At 40.7% G+C, this 17,801-nt stretch overlaps 2 protein-coding genes across 2 annotated transcripts in view; one reads left to right on the forward strand and one right to left on the reverse strand.

The window, feature by feature from the left end:
• LOC100376248 (ER membrane protein complex subunit 2-like) overlaps positions 1–13,322 on the reverse strand; it is an 18,740-nt gene extending 5,418 nt beyond the window's left edge. Inside the window, exons 1-5 of the mRNA XM_002731216.4 lie at positions 13,261–13,322; positions 12,884–12,997; positions 11,239–11,389; positions 10,260–10,317; positions 10,017–10,102 (exon numbers count right to left, since the gene is read on the reverse strand). Coding sequence (XP_002731262.1) covers positions 10,017–10,102; positions 10,260–10,317; positions 11,239–11,389; positions 12,884–12,997; positions 13,261–13,300 — 449 coding nt within the window. The 5' untranslated portion in view covers positions 13,301–13,322. The remainder of the gene's footprint in view (positions 1–10,016; positions 10,103–10,259; positions 10,318–11,238; positions 11,390–12,883; positions 12,998–13,260) is intronic.
• Positions 13,323–13,560: 238 nt separating this feature from the next.
• LOC100375505 (33 kDa inner dynein arm light chain, axonemal) lies at positions 13,561–17,480 on the forward strand. Its single transcript, XM_002731212.4, has 6 exons — positions 13,561–13,765; positions 14,758–14,903; positions 15,468–15,637; positions 15,927–16,105; positions 16,508–16,672; positions 17,302–17,480. Exons 1-6 carry the CDS (start codon positions 13,685–13,687, stop codon positions 17,335–17,337), a joined length of 777 nt encoding a protein of 258 aa, XP_002731258.1. The 5' UTR covers positions 13,561–13,684; the 3' UTR covers positions 17,338–17,480.
• Positions 17,481–17,801: the final 321 nt, after the last annotated feature.

The raw sequence follows: 17,801 nt of genomic DNA on the forward strand, positions 1-17,801 counted from the left end.
TTCAGTCAGTCAAAATGACTATTTTGAACTGTAGGCATTATCAGCGATTCTGCCGGTGACTGAGAGATAGAATCTAGGTCAGGGGAAGCCCCATGACCTCAAGATTCTTTTACCACTTACGTCACGAACCCACGTGACCGAGGCCACATGGCAGCGCAATAGGTAGCAGGCCTTGCCGTCTATGGCGAGCGATCGCTCGCGCAAGAAGCTCACGAGACGAGCTAAAAAACACTCGCCTAGCACAAGCACAGTCCCTTGATAGAGAGACTGTGAAACAAGCAACCGGGGAGGGTGATGACGACAATTGAGAAGGCAAGTGAATCACCAAAATCAAACAGCCCTTTTCAGGGCCATGAAATCCTCCAAAAAGAGAATCGTTGTTATTAATATTACAAAATAAATGTGTTTAGTTCATCGCCAAAAAACAAAATTAATTCCCTTAGAGTATAAGAGTTCAATCGGAGTTCATGATGCGTTGTCACTAAGGACAACCATTGACATCAAACGTAGCAATGTCAAATTCTATTGGCAGGTAAAAGCTCAGTATTTGATTTGTAACCAATTAGAGCATAGGTAACATACTAGTAGTCAATGTGACGTCACAAAGTTGGGAGAATACAGCTTTAGCGATCGGATCAAGATTTTGCGTGAAATCGAGCCAGATTTTCGCACGTTTTTCATGAGTTCATACAAGTATTTCTGAGTTTCCGTAATATCATCGATAAATTGAAAATTTGTTGTAGTTGGATTGTGATTCATTAATTTTTTCCATTGAAAAATATGTCAGCCGACTGGGACCGGCAATGCTAAATACGAACTCTGGTATTATTTATACATGTCGAGTGATGCTAGACTGGCGAAGTCGGGACTTCTTTTTTGTTTTACAAAAAAAATATTATTGTCAATTTAGCCTTTTTAACGCGATTGCAAAAACCAGCGTGACTGCGGTTAGGTTAGTTTTCGCACAGTCCCTCTATCACATAGAGGGACTGTGGTTTTCGTGATCGCGCTAAAAGGACTAAATGAAAATTAATTATTTCTTTTTGTAAAACTAAAAAGAAGTCCTGACTTTGCCAGTCTCGGTTCTAGTGTGCGTTTGGCAACATTCCTAAAGTGGAACACTGGTGGAAATATTGGATATCGTCGTGTGGAAACGGATGAGGGTCAAACACTTGTAGTCGAAGTATGGTGTAACCTCTGTGCCAAATATATGCAGAAAATTCAGGCCGATGTAACCATCAAAGGGCAAGCCAAAAAAGACCTAACGATTTACGTGAATGGGACAAATAGCATGACAAAACATAATGTCTCTAGACATTTGTCATCTGACAATAACATTGATCCTGATTAAAATGTGAGATTGACTGTGACACATGGTTCAATTTCAAAGTGAGTTGTGTGATTTAAAAATAAATAAATATAAAAGAATGACAACAAGTCTGTTGTATTTTATTTCCATAATAATTTATTCATTATAATTATAGTCATAGGCAGTTATAGTTAACTAAAACACCCTGGGTCCACCCTTATTGCAAATCATATAATTTTCTAAAATCACTCGCCTCACTGCTTTTAGGTGAGAAATTTGTAATCACTCCCATAACTCGCCTTAGTGCTTGTAGGAGAGCAATTTTTTACTCACCATCCATTTTCAAAAGGCAAGCACTGAGGTAGCCGTCAATCACTGGTTCCTTTCTCTCCGCCTCGAGGACTTAGACCAACGCGACGGAAAGAGTGGGGAGGTTGGGGGGGCAGAGTCTATGGTGGGTATGAACTATGTGAATAGGCGGGTTTGGAGAACCCTCGCCTAAATTCACTACGTTCAATTACCCACCATGGACTCCGGTCAGTCAAAATGACTATTTTGAACTGTAGGCAGAGTCAGACACCGACAGGTGGCGGGTTTTCCGAGCAAACAGAAAAAATGATGAAAGTCTTTTCCCAGTCCGGGATGAAAACAAACTCAACACCCTAGTTAAGACCCAAAAAAGAGTGGTGTCTTACCTTGCCTGTGCTGTCCCCGGAGCAAGGAGCCAAAATGCTGCTACGGTGACAGGGTTCGGTGTGCCCGAGAAAGCTAGACTCCAACCAAATTCTCGGGGGTAGTAAGCTTTCGAAGTAAAGACCAAAACAGTTCTGCATGAGGGCATAGGCCACAAAGCGGGACCTGGGAGCTCCCATGGGAGTGCTGATGGTAGAGAAATCTGTCCGCATAAAATGGCGGACTGACTTATTGCCTATGCGCAAGGACCCTAGCGGTCGTTCGGGCTGGGTCAGCAAACCAAGATTGACCCGCTACAACGGGACCCAACCTAGAGAGACCCTTTTCAATGGATTTGGTGTCTCTTAGATAGTAGTTGATAAGACGTTCTGCATTCTCCAGAAGCCTGCCCTCCATGTGTGCTCGAGGGGGGGCGCCTGATGCTAGCACTAGCGAGTTACTTGGTGTCGTACTTGGTGTCTCTGCGAGCTCTGTGTCGAGGAATATAAAGTATTAGACCTCTAATACAGTCGCAGTAAACCACCTGGTTATGGACGTTGGGGAGGCCAGCCTATCCTGCCTGCCTGGGCCATAACACAAAGATGTGTGCCTGGCACCCAATTCCAAATCCTTAGTACGGTTTGGTGGCAACTCCGTGCTCGTACCGGGTAGAGAAGCAATTCCTCCTGAACCTCTGGGCAGACAAAATTTTACAGATGGGGGATGACGATCGGGTGAGGATCGTGTCCTGGGATTTGGTTCTAGGCGAGAAACCCGATTCGTGTCTTTAGCACAACTTGATTGTCCATAACGGCGGTCCATCATCCGAGAAGGACAATGACCCCCTGTTACCTGGCCAGTAGAGGGATGGTATGGATCAATCTCCCTTCCACTACACCAATCAGTGTATGCTCGCAGCCTAGAAATGTAGGCCACATCCCGGTGGAATCCCTGTTCGCCCTGGCAAGGACGATGGCAGCCCGCTCAGATAAGGCTTTCGTATGTGCGGGTCTACTGAGAGCCTCTATGCGTGTAAGTGATACCTGCTGGGCTCGTTGGTAGTGCGCCGTCTGGTTGGGATGGCAGGTCCGGTAAGTCCGGAAGCACTGCTGGTGTTTCGACTAGCAATTCCAACAGAAGTGGAAACTAGGCCTTGCTTGGCCAATTGGGTGCAACCCATGATAATATGCCCGGTAAACGGGAAGGGAGGAAAGGCATACACAACTAAGTGGGTCCACAGGGTTAGCAAAGTGACCCTGGCGTCAGCAGGAGTGTTACGTATGTCAGGAGCTTGGCGTTCCGGAGTGCGGCAAACCGGTCCAACCTTGGACCGTCTCGCAGCCGAAACAGCCTGGAGGCTACCCATTGGGGTATCAGCCACTCCCTGTTCCCGATGGAGCCGTCCTGAAAGGGCGTCGCCAGACTGTTCCTTACCCCTGGAAGGTGGTGTGCGGTTAGCTCCACATTGTATTTCAGGCATCAAAAGAGGATTTGCTCCACTAGGACTGACAACGATGGGGAAGGCGTCCCCCCTCCTTCTTGAGAGAGACCACCGCTGCGTTACCTGTGCGGAGCAGGACTCTGTGGTCTCGAACTACGGGTAGAAAGCGTGGTAGTGCTAAGTACACTGCTCTTAGTTAGAGTCGGTTGATATGGTAGTCCCAAAACTAATGCGAGGGGAATAACACGTTTGAAATAGCTAAGCCAAGCTTACCTACCTACCTACCTACCTGTCAAAACTTCATGCCCAGGGACACCAACTACGCGTTGGGTCGAGGTGGGACTTGTCAATTCACTAACGAGCCCAACTGGTGAAATAAATCCTGTGTTAGCCTGACGTGTTTGGCTATTAACCCCTTGCCTGGGTTGTTAGTAACCAGTAGTCTGGGTCCGAATTGAGGTGTACCGACATCTGGTTAAGAAGCAGCACTACCTGTTTCATCACTCTGGTGAACACATAGGACGCTGTGCCTAACCCGAACGGGGGGGGCACCCAAAATTTGAATACTTGGCCCAGCTGGGCAATTCGAAGGAGATGGCAACTCGCTGGGTGCATCGGTATGTGCCGGTAGGCCCGCTTAAGTCTAGTGGGGCTAGCCAGTCGAAACGGTGGATGGAGAGGAGAACCCTGAATGGTGTCTCCATGTGGAACCGATCGAGGAGCACGTACTGATTCAGTCTGCCTAGGTCCAGAACTGGATGCCCGCCACTTGTAGATATGGTACTACGAACACATTTGGGTAAAGCCTGGACTTAGTTCCAGCTGATGTACCCTGTGTATGGTGCCTTTTCCCAGCAAACTGCTACTTCCTGTCTGATTGAGTCCCCTGGCAGTGCCCAACAGGGGAGACACTGACGAGGGGAAATGGAGATTTCAGCGGTATCCCGTAACAGGATGTCACCACCTGGAAGGGTCCAGAGATCAGTCACCCACTGTCTCCAAACCGGACTACACCGGCGCAATCTGTGTACGACAGGGATATGTGGCCATGTGTTCGGCAGTTGCGAGGGGGGGTGCTCCCTTCCCCCATGAGGTGAGTTCCCAATGGCCTGAAGTAGTCACTAAGTTGTGACCTGGCCACCTACCGAACATGTGCCTTCAACATGCTTCCCCTGCTGCCGGGTAGACATCCACCCAGAGAGGGTGAGGAGCCACCACCTGGCTCTTTCCTCCCTGGGGGCGCGCCACTACTTTTCCCTCCCATGGAAGGGTATGAGCGCTTGCCTCCTGGCTGACTGTGGCTAGCGGACGACGCCTTAGAGCGTTGTGTTTTCTGTGCCTGGGGTGCCCTCCGCTTGCCCATGGCAGGGTCAACTGGCTAGTGGATTCGATCTGAACCGAGACTATACCCACCATTCCCTGAACAAAGAGGGTGGAGGATGTCCAGTCTGCGTCACTGAGGTGGGGACGTACCCCGGCTCAGCTTGTCAGCGAAAACATGTGCGTCTAAGACCACGTCTCGTAGCACAGTAGTGGCCCCGGCCAAGAGAGCCAGGCGACACGAGGGGGTGTCGCATGTAGATGTGCGGTGGCCCACCAGTAAAAATGTCGCCTGGTCTAGGAGGCTGGTGCGTTCTGCCTCCAAGGTTTCCAGAGTCCTGGACACGCACAATAATGTGCTCAAGCAACTCTGCCCTCGGGGCTGGATGGGTCGTCTTCAATTGGCAAAGACACCCATGGAACGCGGCTATCCCCCTTTGCCCGGTTTGCCAAATTCGTGGTACCGTGGTCTGGGGAAGGAGCCTTGAAATCCGGTTGGGGGCGTTTTGGTCTCATCCCACGCTATGGGGTCTGATCCCGAAACCACACCGACCGGGTAGCGTTTGGTCCAGTGGGAAGTGTTGTCTAATGTTATTCCCACCCGGGGGCCTTAAGCATTACATCCTCCACGGCTGACCAATGCCGCCCATCAACACCGTTTGCGTGCTCTGCACCCCACTCCGAACTCAGGTGGACAGGGAGAGACGTGCCGACGGGGTTGCTTTGGATCCTGACGCCCGTGATCCCATGAGCAACCTTAGGTGGTCACTTTAGGATCAAGGGTGGGGGTATCTACATCGTATCACTGGGATCCGCCTCACCCCAAAAGCATGGCTCACCGAGTCATACAGATGGAAGACCCTGAGGGACCGTCCGGAGTACCGGCTGTATCCGACACAAGCGAACTGCGTCCTCTTTCACTTTAAATATGTGAGAGGGAGCGTATTCAACTGTGCGTCTCATGACAGGGTCGGTTCCCTCTGGGGACGCCCGTGGGTCGGTAAGAAAGTCAAAACCCACAGCGGAGACTGGACACAAGGATAAATTCGTTACCGTTGTACCAACTACCATTACCACGTGACGAACCCTAGCTGGCTGAAAGTAGAGGGCGTCAACGTGTGCCCTGCCCTGAAAGCCCTGCCCCGAGATCAGAGGCTCGGCTGCCAGCACCCTGTTGGCATTCAGTGCCCGAGGCTCCAGAGGAGGCCCGGTGCAATTAGCCTGAGCCTCGGCCTCCCCCCAAAATAGTGAGAGAGCCGCGGCTGGGAACGGGGGTTCCCCGGAAGAGACGTGTTTGAATGCAAACATGCTTTTGTGTCTCTTCCTGCTTGCCCACCAAGGGGACACAGTGGAAACAGCTCACTGCGACTGTGTCTGATCTACCCGGCCTGCCAGGGACGCAATTGCCCCGACAGTTCTTTGACCAAAGCCCTCAACTCAGAGGCAAACCTGGCGCCGTGCGAAGAAGGGTATACAAAGAGACCCGCAACGGGCCCCATAGGAGGAAAGCCTCCAGGGGCACAGCCTTGCTGCTGCCGGTAAAATCGGGTAAACCATCGCCTGAAAAAACAGACTGTGAGGATGCCCTCCGATCAGCGGGGGAGGCCGAGAAAAATATCGGTACCTCCACCGTTGGGTCTCGTACTCGACGTCCCGGTACACGAAGTACCGGTAGCTGAGCGTGAGGACTTTCCACTCATGCAAAACACGCAACTCACATTAACCGATTTGTTTACTGGACGCACGACCTTGCTGTGACACGGTCAGTCTCAGCGATTTTGATGGCTCTGAAAGAAAATCTCAGGCCTCAGAACTCCAGTGAAAAAGCACACACCTTCACGCAAAAAACCCTGAACCCCGCACGCAGCTACGACAAAGTATCTCGGATGCGGGTTTTATGCTGGTAAATTCTGAATATAACCACTGCACGGTCGACTCGAAGCACGATGAGACCGGAAAGAAAACGGCAGCGAGCCCTGGTGTTTTCATTACATCTATATATTACTAAATACATTGTAAATAAAAGACGACATGTATGAGGGAAGCGAATTACAGTTGTAAAAGGTGCCGCCATGAAACCAACATGCGGTTACGTAGTGGCGCCGGGTTTTAATTTCTTTGTTGTGGAAAGGCATAACACACAAAGGGGAAAACGACACGAGGGTAAAAAGACAAGAAAAACTTATCCTACCAGCTAGAATGTCAGATGCCACGGCTGCGGCAACGACCCACGCTAGAAACCTAGACAGGAAAAAAGCAACAGAGCCAGGCAGAGCCACTCAGAATCATTCCCCAACGAGGCGGAGAAAAAAGAAGAGTGATTGACGGCTACCTATGGCGCTGCCATGTGGCCTCGATCACGTGGGTTCATGACGTAAGGGGTAAAAGAATCTTGAGGTCATGGGGCTTCCCCTGACCTAGATTCTTTCTCTCCGTCACCGGCAGAATCGCTGATTAATGCCTACAGTTCAAAATAGTCATTTTGACTGACCAGAGTCTATGGTGGGTAATTGAACGTAGTGAATTTCGCTGATTTACCATTTCAGGCATATTCAGTGGGTTTTAAATTCACGGTTTTATCATTTAGGTAATGTGTTCTAGACTCAATTTTACGTATTCACTGGGTTTTATTTTAGCACATTCTCCAGTCTGCGAAATAAGCTAAATTAAAACCTAGTGAATAATTAACCCCTTTACAGTACATAACATTTTGGCAAAATGTTGCAATTAAATTTTGGAGGGAAACAAGTTTAAAGAGATAAAGGTTGCTATGTCTAGATAGCTTTTAACTTGTCAGCTTACAATGAGAGAGGGTTACAATGAGAGAGGGGATGGGGATTTCATTACAATAAAAAACAAGCTTATAGTTTCAAGGTCATATTTCTCTCAGTAATGTTCAGCAACATACATGTTATTGTGCATACTAAGACAGCTATTTCTGCTGTTTGACAGTTGTACATGTGTGAATACCTGAAGACATTTTTGATATTACAGCGGGCGCAAGATATTTACATACACCTAACTCCCACACCCTTTATTGCGTCTACAACGGTCATTGGAGTGTCCAGGGAAGTGCCTGGGGATGTTGCAAGTAGCTACCGGGTGTGGGAGTTAGGTGTATGTAAATATCTTGCTGTAACACATTGCCAACTGGAAGCTTTCACTTATAGCCGCAATGAATGGGAATGTGTTGAACAAACATTTTGAAAACCACATAAATTATCGTCTTTGTAAGGGAAGAGTAGGAAATCAAACGGGCGGTGCACCGCGGTCATTACCGCGGTGTACCGCAGAACGCCGGGGAGAGCCGCGGACTGCTTATAATTAGGGGTCTCTACCGCTGTACCGGTCTCTACCGCGGCCCTCGGTAATGCGTGAAATACGTACTTAACAGTTTCTTTGTGATTCCACGAGTCATTGTTTTAAAATCCAATGCTGTAAATGAATACGATATGTGCGCTTGTTTAGTATTTAGTACATGTATTTAGCGTAACACTGGAATAAAGTTTACAATTGAAAAGAGGACGATTTACAAAGTTTCAGCGTATCCAAGCCGTATCCTGGTTCTTGATTGATTTGACAGTATCATGTTCACCATTTGTGTCACACTCCAGAAAAAATGGCCAGCAAACGAGAAACGGGCGAACTAATCAAAACAGATCAGGCTGTCTGCATTGCACTGACACGATTATTTATTTTCTGTTTCGTTTCACAAATCTTGCCTTGCGCATGTATTCTTGGTTGACAGAATCTTTTTTAAACAAAAGACGTTATTTTTCTGTTACATGTTCGTGTTCCATGGTACTCGTGATTGTGAAAGGCATTTTGAATGAATAATTATTGAGTTTATGATACCGTACGATAACGCTAGCTGGCTTGATTAGAATTTCATTGCGTGTGAACCGCTGAGGTCATTGCCCGTTACTGTGCCAACCGCACGTAGTTCAAAAGCACCTGACGTTGTTTTGGTTTTTTTTCACTGGAAATGTAAGCGATCGAATACTCAGCGTTCAAAGTACGCTGCCCCGAGTTTGAAATTACAGTAAATTGTAAAGCATGGATTTTATTTACATGAAATTTAGTTTATTTCAAAATGATATAGATGTCAAACCATAATTATTATTTGAAATGTTGTTTCTTGACTTGACTTTTCTGGCTTTAATGTTTTGTGTGTGCGTGTTTGTTTACAATATCATTATCAACAACAGTTATTCAGTGGCCCCGTCTCTGAGGCAGTAAGTCGCGGTTTCAACTAAGTCGCGTAGTTCGATGGCTCCGGACGATTGTATTGTGTTTTGCCGTCAGTTTTAAAGTAGAAAAACTAAGTCTGGTATTATCGCGTATTTAATTGCCCGCTCAATCAGTTGGAGGTGACAACTTAACACCTACAGACCGTCAATTACTGAAATAGATAGGCAACGCATTATCACGTCGGCAATGGTGAAATATTCACAACCAGAACGGTAACAATTTTTACGTAGGCAACGCAGAGCCAGTAAAAATTTGCGTAATGGGATGTGTATAATAAAAAGGTCAACGCGCGGAGCGCGAATGGTCACCAAGGTAACAACCCACTTGTTCAGCGCGTGACTTGGGGTTAAACTTGGGCCAAGGTTTATTAGATTAGTCAGTTTCGCCAAGAAGTGCGCTATTTTTTCGCTGATCACCCAGTTATTGTAGTATATATTGTAGCACCAAGTGTGTGACACTCCCTCTTCGACTTCGGCTTGCTTTTCCTACTTAGTGCATGGTCTCGAGGTAACGTAAACTGCGGCCTCTCATCGAGTGTTTTACACTCGGAATTTATACTTCGCCCGATTATATTGGTATACGCGAAACAATAATCTTTTAAAATAAATCCTGAGACTATACATGATGTAAATTCAAAATAATGTGATAATATTTTACATTATGTGGGGTCTACATTATTCTGGGTTGCTTTGCGATGTTATACCAAGACTCGTGAAAATAAAATAATGTTCTTCTGCGAACTAATATAGACGATTTTTCCAATCTTCTGGTACCACTCGATTTTATTATTTGAACTTGGCGGCAAGTAACCTTTAGTTTCCCAGTCTATTGTGTCCATTCATAGTCTTAACAATAGGGTGTAAATTGCCATGCGAGCCTACCGCACACGACCGCGGTAAACCGGGGTCATGGAATCTATGCATAAATTTGCATAAAATGCGGTCGACCGGCGAGCACCCACCACCACCGCGGTAATGACCGCGGTAAACCGCGAGTTTGATTTCCTACTCTTCCCTAACTTACTTTTTGACATGGTCATTAAGAAGTTTAATTGCTGCTGGGATGTTCCGTCTTGCCTTGTGAATAGCTACATATCTTTTCCTAACAACCTTTTAAAAAAAAAAAACAGATAAATAATGTGTCTATGTATCATTGCATTGTGCATCTTACACCATGTATATGTGTAAGTAACCTGAACAACTTATTGCAACAGTTGATAAATTTGGATATTTGGTGCATACTGCCCTCTAGTGTTGTACAACTTACTGAGTTTGATTCGTCTTCTTCCAGTATATCTTCATATATGTTAAGTGCTTCATCATATCTGTCAAGTATAAATACCGACTCCAGATTAGATAAAGTGAACATAATTATTTTAAATCAAATTAGACAAAGTATTCTTGTTGCAAAACTTGAGCAGCTTCCAAGCAAAAATGAAATTAATAGCAAACACAAATATAATAGGGGCAGAATTATCAATGCAAATTGGGTGAATTGGTCAAGAATCAGGTGCAATATTTTTAGAAAAATAGTTGAGAATGGTACTAAAGAAACCCTCATACCAATCTGATTAAAATAAGATTTTAGTATGGGCTTCTCGATTAAAAAAAATTCCAGCAAATAAATAAATAATAATAAATAAATAAAACTATCTGCAAACGAAATAAAATAATAAATATAAAAAAAAAAGAAATATAAATTATATTTATAAAAAATATCCCAAACTAGAATCTTATTTTAATCAGATTGCCCTTACACAACAGAATTGAAATATGTCAAATCCAAATCCACTATATGTTTTAAGAGTTTACATTGTAACAACAATGTGAAACCCTAAATGAGATATTCATGTAAGCATATATTAAGTTTATAATAAATTTATATATACCTTTTAAAATTGGTTCGTACCAATCTGAAAGACTAAATTTCAATTATAATATCTCCCAATTTTAGAGGGGGTTGATGTTGTGGTTACAAAAGAAACTTTCTGATGCGATTCTGAGAGAACAAATATGGTTCATATATTTAGCATTTGAGATACTGTAAACCAGTTAATTTTCACTGATAAAAATTCATTTCAAGATTTTATGACAGTCATTAAGACAATATTTTGTGATTCATTGACAATCTGTTTCGTAGAGTAATTTCATGATTGTCACCGACTCTCAGAATGCATGAAATTTGTTTCTTATGAAAATTAAGTGATTTACAGTATGCTTCTGATAGAATAACTACATGTACTTACTTCTGTAATGCTTCATATCTCATTCCCATTAATTTTCGAACTCTGATACTATTAGGAAATTGTATATTTAACTCTCGGATACAAGCTGATGCTACATCTATCTTACCAATGTCTAGGGATGCAATAAATAATTGCTCATATACTATCCAGGCTGAAAAAGAAAATATTTGATGACATTCATGATAATGCAACTTTTACAAAACTACAAGGGTGCTAAACGCACAAGATAAAAATAGCATATACCAGGGTATTGAATGCTGGGTAATTAAAATATTACATCATAGACTCACATTCTCTATTTACATAAACACATGCACAACAAATACTGTGAAATATTTTAGCTGGAACTAATTTTCGCTGAAAAGATATTTTGGGTGCTTTGCATGGAATTTGATTTCACTGACTTTTGGCGGGTTGAATGTAGAATATGGGAAAAAAGGTATATTCACTGGATTTTATTTTCACTGAATCATGACTTCAACGAAAATAGCGAAAATAAAATATTTTACAGTAGAGCAAATACAGTATTGTAGAACCATCATACACTACATCTACTTATAAAAGTTATCAAAACTACTTGCTAAACCAGAAATTGAAATAGAATGTTTTCCCTGCATGCACAGTGTGCATGTTGAATTTGAAATTTACCTGCACTAACTTGTTGTGAAATGCACCACTTTTAAAGTTTTAATAAAATTTACGGGTTCTCGACAGATGCGATCACGAAAGAATTTGCTTTTTTCTGAGTTATCTTACAATATTGGTTGAACTTAATTTAGGCTTAGTGAATATAATGAGAAAATGTTAATTTCTACATGCACAGCTTGCACATTATATTTTGAGTTTACTTGCACTATCTAATAATCTATGTGCATAGTGCAGTGTGCACCAGAGTATTTCGACCCCTGCTAAACTGAAAATCATGTTGCTGATATATGTTAAAATGAGTACTGCGAATCAGTTAGTTATTATACATGTGAGTTTATATTTAAAATGACAGACTACAAGTTTTTACCGATATTGAACAAAATCAACAACTTTCATTAGTTGACAGATTTGACGTATATGCACATGTTGCATGCGTGTACAAATACCTACGGTTGGCAAAATGAGCTGAAAAGTGGTTGTGGGAAACTGCCATTGACAATTTTTGGTGAAAAGGCGGCGTTTTACTGAGAATTACAAAACTGTAGGACTCCATACTACCTTTAGATATTTCTACTCACTTTACACTGAACTGACAAATAACTTAGTAGAGACATTTGGGAAATTATTATTATTTCTAAGCAATATTTTGACTTAAAATGACTAAGCAAATTTTTTTCTGCTAAATCCTATCAGTCATACTGGCCACTGTGTACTATGAAAAAATATTTCTCGAAACGAATAATTCGATTCTTATCATGTAAAAATCAGCTGTGTGTTTAAGGGAGTAATGCAGAGACTCTTGTATAATGGGCGTAGGCAAAGACAATGATATACATCATATAAATTTTCCATAAATATGCTCACACCTTTAAAACTATTGGAACGGTCATTTTAAATATTTTATAAATGTTTTTAAGTACAGTAATTTACAAATTTATAAGGATGTTGTTAACGGTGTATCGGTATTTCCACTTACACTGACAGTGTTCTTACTCACCTTCATCGCCTAATTTGTTAGCATGATCAGCAAGTAAGCTGTCTGCTATTTCAACCACCTCTTCACTACACCTCACATTATCTTCGCGAAATTTTCGAAGCTGATCTCTGACCTCTGAAACAAAATATATACACGTGAGGCGAACACTTCATCGTTCCACAGATGTAGATTCTGAGTGATAACAACAAAGCGCATGTGTTCCAAACCAGTAAAAATGTTGCCGATCGCGATGACCGGTCGTAAAATATGGACCGAAATTGATCAATAGATTTACAATTTAAAATCCACAGAACATCAATACATGTACTATAACATGTGTATTGGATACTAACCACTTTACAATAAGTTTAACGTTAAGAATAGAATATTTTACAAACCTTCCCAAGTCGAGAAATTCGAGTTTGCGGAGGACGCCATTTTGTATTTCGCTGAAAAAAGAACCCCTAACTTATATAAAACTTTACAAATCTTTTTTTACATGAAAATACGAGAAAATTACATCTTCTAACACATTTTTATATATTATATAGATGGTCCAAAGCGATTTGTATCAAACAAAATTTCATGTTCAGTAATTGGTTCTCCAATTCAAGAAAAGACAGCCAGAGTGCATTTTATAGAAAACTTGGACAAGCCTTTAAAGGGGCATTGTGGGAGTTATTTTGTGCGCATGCGTTTTGAGCAGTTTCCATGGAAGCTGATATTTGACAACAACCTTGCTGTTGGAAGTGCGCTAGTTCGTTCTCTATTTTCACCCTGTTATATATTTTAGGTTGTTTTTTGTGATTTTGCTCGGACAACATGATTCCTCCCAACGCATCGCTCGTGAAATACGACAATCCAGTGCTCGTTAGCAGGAATACCGACAAAAAAACACCGAGGGTAAGTTGCTATGTAAATGTTGTTTGATCAACTTCAAGTCACTGCGAGTTCACGAGAACGACCTCTTATTAGATTTTAGATAATTGTTGATCGTTCTTTATGTGTTCTCAGATAAAAGTGATTGAAAAATAAACTGTATCTGGCAAATAAGAGTAGTTCATTATATATATTCAAGCTCGTGGACATTTTCTTGTGTTGTGTTTTACTATGGGGGTTCATGGCACAAGACTACAAGTTTTACGTTGGTAAAACAACAATGAGTGAACGATACAGTTTTCTAGATTTCTCAATAGTTTTTTAATAAAAAGTTATTTGAATTAGTGATAAGCAACCAGTGAAGAAATACACTTAGAAGAATAGTCCCTAACTTCTTGTAATTCTTAAATTTCATGCAACACTGTTTTCGGACACTTTTTTTCTATGGTTGTTGAGCTAAAAACAATTATTAGTTACAAATGCACACATAGTACATATACATATTTCATCAACCATGTTTTTGTGAGCTTGAACAGAATTTGTTCATAACACAGAACACATCATTTTAAGATGATTGACAGCAATTTATTTTGGGGGCAGCTATTTTGGAGAACTTACAATATTCATGCATTGAACAGTGACAAATGTGGTGCATGTCAAGTGAGTAATAATTCTAACCAACGACCGAAAGTTACATTGAAGACAGTGTTTCTTTGGACATGTTTGAGTGAGACTGTTTTTTTTAAGGTTATAATGTAATATGTAAACGTGATTTCAATCAAATCATTGATTGAAACAAATAGAATTATATTGCTTCAGTTGGTAATTCCGGAATTGGAAATTGGTATGTTAGTATGTGTATTACCAGTATACATTGTGTGTATTAAACCCTGATAAAATTATGTATGTTGCCTCCAGTTCATTTTGTTTCTATTTAGGTGAGTTTTTTTAATCAAAGAAAATCACAATAACATTTTTATTGGAAGATTCATATTTATACAACTTGTTTTTTACAGGCTCGTGCTTTGAAAGTCAGTCCACAACAACCAGCAAATGCAGGTCCTGTTCCAAATCCACCCCCAAAGGGAGCAAAATTACCTCCAATGGACGCACAGAAAGCACAACAAACAGATGAAATCTTGAATTCAATCCTGCCACCAAGGTAAACAACAAAACTTATTACCTCTCATTGAGTATCTCTACTTGTTGTAGTGTTGTGTTGTTCAGTTGAATTCTGACAGCATCAGTTAAATTATTCCTATAATCAACACAACAAACTCATGTATTTTTATAAATATTTGTAAAATTCAATGAAACTTCTTGTTTCAGTTTGAAGTATTAAATATTTATAAAAATTGTAATAATGAAACGTATGTTTGAAGCTTTGACTTGTTATAATGTTTTTAATAATCTGTCTTGATCATGGTCACAGTGTTATGTATAGAAAATGGTAGGTTCTAATGTTATAGTAGTTATACATGTTATATATATTCAGCTACTACTGATGGAGGACCACTGCCCAAAATATCCAGTTATATTCAATAGTTACTAAGGACTATGGTTGCATACTGCAATGTTCTATATATATTAGCTTCCACCAATTTTCTCATGATTTACAATGCAGACAATTGCAACTTAAATGATTTTATCATGACTGTTATGTTCAATTCATTATTTAGTTGTATATGTGATCTTATCATTAATGCTCTTTTTTAAATTTGTATAGAGAATGGACAGAGAACGGTCAATTGTGGGTACAGCAAGTCTCAAGCACTCCAGCCACACGTCTTGATGTAGTCAACTTACAAGAACAACTTGACCAAAGATTACAGCAACGTCAAGCAAGAGAAACTGGTATCTGTCCAGTTAGGAGAGAACTTTATTCACAATGTTTTGGTGAGTTAGAAATGTGGTAAAAATTGCAATTGAAATCCCTGTGATCAGATTTCTGCATAGCGCATTTTAACATCTACCGGTATTGACTACACATCGAATAAGTTTCCTCTTTTTTGGTGGAATTTTGAAAATATTTTTGATTTATGTATTTTTAAAACATTATTTAAATATATCTAGATATAACATTTATAATTTTGTTCAACCACCTGTTGTGACCCTGACGAAAATCTCTGTTTTGAGAAGTTTCTCTTTCCTTTATCGTAACATGGAATCTCATTATTTTTAACAGATGAACTTATTCGTCAAGTTACAATCAACTGTGCAGAACGTGGCTTGTTATTATTGAGAGTTCGTGATGAAATTAGGATGACCATTGCTGCCTATCAAACCCTCTATGAGAGCAGTGTTGCATTTGGTATGCGTAAAGCCCTACAAGCTGAACAAGGAAAGGCAGATATGGAGAAAAAGGTGAGTTGTAATCTCCACTTTGATTTGACCGATATTATGCTATGTTGCTTTCACTAGTATATAGTAATCTGCCAATGGAAAGTTTTAGTCTGAAAACTAACAGTAGCAAAAGGCATCTACCAAATCTTGTCCTTGGGCTATGATTTTTCATAATGAGTAGCCCAACAAGACTACTAGAAATTTACCACAAAATTGTACTTTTTTATATACCGACAGTTTTCTTTAAAAGCTATGTTTGTCCTTCACAAATATATTTATTTTTTTGTGATCACAGTTTTTTTTTTCATGCCAACTAAACCTAATGACCTAACAGTGCTATATGTAATTTTGAGCTCTGAACTTATTTGCCATTACTTTGGCAATACATATCTGATATATTTGTCTTTTAATTCCTCTGTGTAGATTAGTGAATTAGAACAAGACAAGAAAGATTTGGAGCGCCAAGTGAATGAACTAAAAGCAAAATGTGAAGCGATAGAAAAGAGAGAAGCTGAACGTAGACAGGTTGAAGAAAAGAAACATGCTGAAGAAATTCAGTTCTTGAAAAGAACTAACCAACAATTGAAGGTAAGGTTTATATAAGTCTCATCATTATGAATGCAGATACTGAAAAATTCAATCTGTACTCTCAAGATTTTCTTAAATTCATTTATTATATACAAATTTGATTGATTTTTTAGAATAGAAACTTCCAGGCTATTGTCTATCCATTGGAACTTGTACAACATTTTTGCTAGGAAGGAACATTGAATCACAAATTAAAGTTTAGTTTACTAACCGCCTGTGATTGTTTTAGAGAGTAATTTTAATTTATATTGTCTAAGAGGCATGTAATATTATGCTGCACAAACTACAAAACATACTATAAATGACCTTTGACATCATATTAGTCTCACACCATTCAGTGAAAGCAGTAACCATTTGTAAGTTGGATACATTATCAATTAGAAGCTAAGTAGCAAAAAAATACAATACAAAACTGTGGACTACAGTAGCCACAACATTTTAAGTACTGATTCCACATTTCTGGCATAGAATACCAAATAAACATTGTCTACTGTACACATTAGAATTAGACAAATGACTCACTGAATGAATGGTTCCTTAAAATGGACAATTACTCTCTAGTAATACCAGTAGTATTGTGTAAGTGGAATTGATGTTTTAAAATATTTTTATTTTATTTTACATTTCAGACACAACTGGAAGGCATTATTGCTCCAAAGAAATAAGCAGGATATTATAAGACTTGAAAGCAGTTAAAACAAACATGGAGAGACTTATATGGCAATTCCTAGCCTGTTCCAAACTTTTTTTTTCTCTTTGCTGGTCCCGAAAATCTATAGCTGATAGCTATATCATCATACCGGTAGTTCAGTATTGTCAGCAATGAAACACTTATTCAATAGCTTTCTAAACCAACTCACAGTGCTGCTACCTTCCTGGATTTCTTCAGTAATGATCTATAATTATTACAGCTCTGGCCTGTTATGAAAGTACTCCTGGTTTATACATTTCTTAGTCCAGAACCTATATTGGATCCCGCTTGAAAGAAACAACGATCTGATTATGATGAATCACTGTTTGTTTAGATGCCGGTTCCACTTTAATGAATGTGTAAGTGTCATTGTCATGTATGTATAATTTCACAACATTTGTAAAAATAACAAATTATTATACTGCATGTGATGTTGTA

The sequence above is a fragment of the Saccoglossus kowalevskii genome, chromosome 14 (genome assembly GCF_978046115.1).
Source record: "Saccoglossus kowalevskii chromosome 14, keSacKowa6.1, whole genome shotgun sequence".
Lineage (NCBI taxonomy): Eukaryota > Metazoa > Hemichordata > Enteropneusta > Harrimaniidae > Saccoglossus > Saccoglossus kowalevskii.